The sequence below is a fragment of the Polyodon spathula genome, chromosome 26, assembly GCF_017654505.1.
Source record: "Polyodon spathula isolate WHYD16114869_AA chromosome 26, ASM1765450v1, whole genome shotgun sequence".
NCBI classification, from domain to species: Eukaryota; Metazoa; Chordata; class Actinopteri; order Acipenseriformes; family Polyodontidae; genus Polyodon; species Polyodon spathula.
This window is the reverse complement of record NC_054559.1, coordinates 19,902,325-19,907,324: the sequence shown is the minus strand read 5'-3', so window position 1 is coordinate 19,907,324 and position 5,000 is coordinate 19,902,325. Positions and strand designations below refer to the sequence as shown.

Sequence of the window (5,000 nt, the reverse complement as noted above, 5' to 3'; positions counted from 1 at the left end):
ACACGTAATATCTATCTGTCTATCTATCTATCTATCTATCTGTCTATCTGTCTATCTATCTATCTATCTATCTATCTATCTATCTATCTATCTATCTATCTGTCTGTCTATCTATATCTGTCTGTCTGTCTGTCTATCTATCCATCTATCTGTCTATCTGTCTGTCTGTCTGTCTGTCTGTCTATCTGTCTGTCTGTCTGTCTGTATATGTTACTGTCATTGCTATACCAGCATTACAACAGCAGCACCGCTCAATTCACACCGCCACAGATCAAGGAACAGGGTAGTAATTAGAGGAACTGTGTCGGCCTGTTGAAGTGTCTTAAGAAACTGAAAACTTTTGCAAACTCTAATGTGGGTTGTTAGTTGGACGCACCGCAGTCGTGTTGAAAAGGGCGGTCTGAGGCAGATCTTTCTCATGTAAACCTGTCTTTGCCTCTGTGCGTATTCCAGCCTGAGCGGCGGTGTGTCTTCATTGCGGGTCATCGTCATTACACTACAGCAGATCAGTGACAGCACCTCCCCGGGGAGGTTATGACAAGAGCGATACCCGTGGACACAGCGGGGCTACCGAAACACACTCACACAAGACAGCGAGCTCCACAGTGGTGATATGAACACTCGCGCTGGCATTGCAAGAGGAACAGTTTTTGGAAACGTGCCTTTATTTTCCAGAACGCACTGAAGAATGTGCATTTTTGTTGTTATCGGACATTTCAACCAGTTTGTTTTTAGTTTTCTGTACTGGATAATAGTATCAGGGCAGCGGGTAACGAATCTACTTGAAGAAGACAGTTCGGGAAGGTGAATGTTTTTTTATCATTCTAAATGATCACATCTTGACAGTGGATTACAAACAATAGAGGAAGGAGCTGTGACACACACACACACAGAGAGAGAGAGAGAGAGAGAGAGAGAGAGAGAGAGAGAGAGGTTCTCTAATAGATTACTCAAAGTGATATCAGACCCAAGTTTTTGGAGGAAACCTCTTTTTTTTCTGGAATGGCTTAAGTCACGATTTCACGTTAGCGAGCAGTGTTGGCTGTTTTTACGAAAGTGTGTGGATTAGAGCGGCGCGGATCGGATAGAGAGCGGAACGCGCAAAGGACTCGCTGCTCGTTCCTGCGCCCAGGTCGCTATGGGAAGCTGTTGGTGCTGCCGAAGTTGTTGCCGGGCTTGCGGGTGCTTTCTTACCGAGGAAGAGAAAGCGGACGCCGCTATAAACAAGGAAATCAACAAAATACTCCAACAGCAAAAAATGAAAGAGAAAACCGAAATCAAGCTGCTTCTCTTGGGTACGTGTTTTTCCCCCTTAAAAAGGTGCAGCCGGCACTAGCAGTTAACATCGAAACTGCAGCGCAGCCAGCATAGCTGTGTAAATCACACTCTTAATATACACCCGACCATCTCCCTTTCTAGAAACTTAATCGACTTATTTCTTCAGAGCTGATGTTATGCTTTACCATACCTCTGGAGCGGAAGATACATTAATTCAGACGGGAGCAGGAATTTAGCAAAATGAGAAATGAGGTTGCTTTGATGTTTGGCTTGCAGTTTTAATTTAGACTCTGTGAAGATCATTTGATGACCAAGGACCCCGAGTAGAAGATTTAGACAGGCACTGTGGGATAGTTAGTAGAGCATGTTATTAAAAGAAATAAGAATTGCCATGGGGGTCCTTTTTTAAGGGCATAGGAGCTGATGAGACACAGTTAACTTTTACAGTGTCAGATTTCAAAACCAGGTGCGCCATCCTTAACACCTGAAATCTGAGTCAAGAGCAAGTTATCGCTCCCCTCCTGAGTCAAGGGCAGAGATGGCTGGAAGGATTGGAATTCCCCAATTCAGGCAGTGTGAATAGGATCTCCAAGGGAGTGACAGGCAGAGTCTAATAAAATCACAGTGAAAGCATAGTAAAGCACAGGGAAGCTCAGAAAGGTATGGTATTACATATACAAAAAACCCCAAAACATGGACATTGTAAACTACGGTAAACGCCTAGCCTAACCATAGGAAATCTGCAGTTACCGTGCAATGCTTTGCGTGAATTGCTTTGGCTTTGCTATGGGGCAGCTTTTATAAGGGCGGCAGATGGAAGGGTTTTTGCTTCTCTGCTGACCCCTGCCTGTGTGTCTGCGCAGGGACTGGCGAGAGTGGAAAGACCACCTTCATCAAGCAGATGAGGATCATCCATGGAGCTGGCTACTCTGAGGAGGAGCTACGAGCCTTCGCCAAGCTGGTGTACCAGAACATCTTCACCTCCATGCAGGCCATGCTGAGAGCCATGCACACCCTGAAGATCCCCTTCGGGCTCCCCGACAGCCAGGTGAGACGAGGGGGCTGGCAGAGGCAGCAGCATGGGGAGGAGGGGGGTGCAATCAAAGAAATATTGGGGTGGTCAAACAAACACTGCTTGAAATGCATTGCGTGCGCTGCTGTGGCTGGGGAAAGAGGGTTAATCCCTTTGTTGTTGATGCCCTGCTGTTGAGGATTCTGCCCCCTGGTGGTGAGAGGACCAGGTCTATAACCACCTTTGCACAGTGGTTAGGGTGCTGGGTAGGGTGGGGCCCAGCCGCCGCCCTGCTGTGACCCCCACTGTCCTCTCTCCCCCCTCAGAGGAACAGCAGGCTGGTGTTGGAGGTGGACACTCTGCAGGTCACGACACTCGACCAGCAGCTCGTGGAGGTCATCAAGAGCCTGTGGAGTGACCCGGGGGTGAGACAGAGCTACAGTCGACGGAGGGAGTACCAACTTCTTGATTCCACCTCCTAGTGAGTTACACACTGTAGCCCACACGGGACATTCACTACAAGGGATCTGAAATGTTTAAAGTCGGCACTCTGTAATTTTTCATAGCTGGGTAGTTGTACAAGCAACATTACTGTCACGTTTTTTTTTTTTTTTTAGTCTAGTAAAACATTGAATGACCAGCAGAGGGCATCCAATACAAAGAAATAAGAGCAGAGAGAAAAAATCTTTAATGATTCTGGGAGAAATTTGTCAAAGGGTTAGGGCGACAAAGCTGCTGAGCATTCCATGAATGGAATGTAGGTCAGCCTCATTGTGAGTCACTGACTGGAACAGTGACAACAAAACGTTCTAGAAGGTCTGGTAGAGACACAGGGCTGTTTTTTAAAGCACATTTAGATTAAATAATTCAATTGATTTATTGAGCACTGTTTTTTAACACAAATACCTCTTATGTACCCATAGTTGTGTTTTACTTTTCTAAAACATAAATACAAGCTATATATAACAAAACGAAAAAATAAAAAAAAACAAACATAAGATTCTCTCTCCCGGCTGCACTGTGTTTTGCAGACAGCAGGGGGTGCTGCTTGTCCAAATCTCTCTCTTGCCTGATTGCAGCTTCATGGATAATCTGGAGCGCATAGCCGCTGTAGGTTACATCCCCACTGAGCAGGACGTGTTGAGAGTGAGAGTGCCCACCACAGGGATCAATGAGTACGCCTTCACAATCAATACGGTATTCCTCAGGTAATGTGGAGCTCAGAAGAGCGCAGAACAGAACGCACGGCACCCTGCTCAGGTTTGATAGCTGTTCCGGAGCACAGGCTTGATAAGAAGCAGTGTCTAGAGCGTCTCTTTATTATCACAGAAATCACCCCGCGCTGTATGAGCAGCTCCGCTTCACTTTGTGGGCTTTTTGCCCCAAACTGACTGATTATACTAAGAGACCCACTGCACATATCAACTGAGAAGACTTCAACTGCACAGCACATTGATCCATTCCATAGTTTACTATGTGCTTTGCAAGAAAGCCGGGTGTGAGCTGCCATTCAAAGCCTGTCAGATCAGCAGTCCTGTCTGACTGAAACAGCTTTGCAGCGGGGAGATGCATCTTTTATATAATCCAGCACACAGCTCAAGCTTTTTGTTGGTATTGCACTGGAGGCAGCGAGACTCAGGTTTGATCCAGGTTTCACCCTGTTGCAATGGGAGTCTCGTTCCCGTCTCCGGGGCGGCTGGTGTTCATCAGAATTACTTGGCATTGCTTGGTGGTATCGGGTGTTACATTCCACCCCCAATACCCCCCTGCTCTCTGTGCGTTCCAGGATCGTGGACGTGGGGGGGCAGAAGTCCGAGAGGCGGAAGTGGATCCACTGCTTCGAGAACGTGACGTCACTGATGTTCCTGGCCTCTCTCAGCGAGTACGACCAGGTCCTGGAGGAGAACGAGAGCGATGTAAGCGGGGGTCTAACGCTAGCCAGTCGGTCGGGCGCTGTACTACAGGGCTCATGATTCGGGGTGTAAACCACACACCACCCACAACTTCACAAGCGCAGCATTCAGAAATGTCGTCATTGAGAAAGATTTTTAGTTTGTCATTGAATCCGCTTGTTTCATTTTTCTTGTAAACATGTACGTTTTTAAAGGTGTGTGCAAGTGGTCGTTTTGTAGCCCGATTTTCAAACAATTGAATCTAGTTTGTTAAACCTTTTTCAACACTTTTAAAGAGGGTGAGAAATCCGTTCCCCTTTTTGCAAAGCAGTCCAAGAGAATGTTTGTGAACAGTCTTTGAAAAGCAGTCCGTAAATCAGTCCTTGCAGTGTGGTGACTAAGCCCTGTGACCCGGTGACCCTGTGTCTGCAGAACCGCATGGAGGAGAGCAAAGCCCTGTTCTACACCACCATCCACTCCCGATGGTTCATCAAATCCTCCGTCATCCTCTTCCTCAACAAGGTGGACATCCTGGGGGAGAAGATCATCACCTCCCACCTTGTTGACTACTTCCCCCAGTTCAAAGGTGAGGGTTCAACCCCGCTGCTGCCCACCTGAGGGCGCCATCGTAAGTTTGAGGAGGAGGAATCCGTCCCATGTTTAACCACATCTCTCTTCTGCAGGCAGGAAGCAGGACGCGGGAGCGGCCATGGAGTTCATCATGCACATGTACATGACCGAGGCGGAGAGGAAGGAGAAAGACAAATACGATGGCAGAAGCAGCAAGAAGATGGTGTACCCCCACTTCACCTGCGCCA

The 5,000-nt window shown here is 47.4% G+C and overlaps 2 protein-coding genes across 2 annotated transcripts in view; one reads left to right on the top strand and one right to left on the bottom strand.

Moving 5' to 3' along the window:
- The window catches only part of LOC121300566 (guanine nucleotide-binding protein subunit alpha-11), a 56,230-nt gene that overhangs the window by 32,382 nt on the left and 18,848 nt on the right, over positions 1-5,000 (bottom strand). The window lies entirely within an intron of this gene.
- Positions 200-5,000, top strand: part of LOC121300565 (guanine nucleotide-binding protein subunit alpha-11-like) — a 6,813-nt gene continuing 2,012 nt past the window's right edge. Inside the window, exons 1-7 of the mRNA XM_041229145.1 lie at positions 200-1,295; positions 2,142-2,326; positions 2,617-2,771; positions 3,370-3,498; positions 4,077-4,206; positions 4,615-4,768; positions 4,866-5,000. The exon at positions 4,866-5,000 is cut by the window's right edge and continues 2,012 nt beyond it. Of these exons, the coding sequence (XP_041085079.1) occupies positions 1,139-1,295; positions 2,142-2,326; positions 2,617-2,771; positions 3,370-3,498; positions 4,077-4,206; positions 4,615-4,768; positions 4,866-5,000 (1,045 nt within the window). The 5' untranslated portion in view covers positions 200-1,138. The remainder of the gene's footprint in view (positions 1,296-2,141; positions 2,327-2,616; positions 2,772-3,369; positions 3,499-4,076; positions 4,207-4,614; positions 4,769-4,865) is intronic.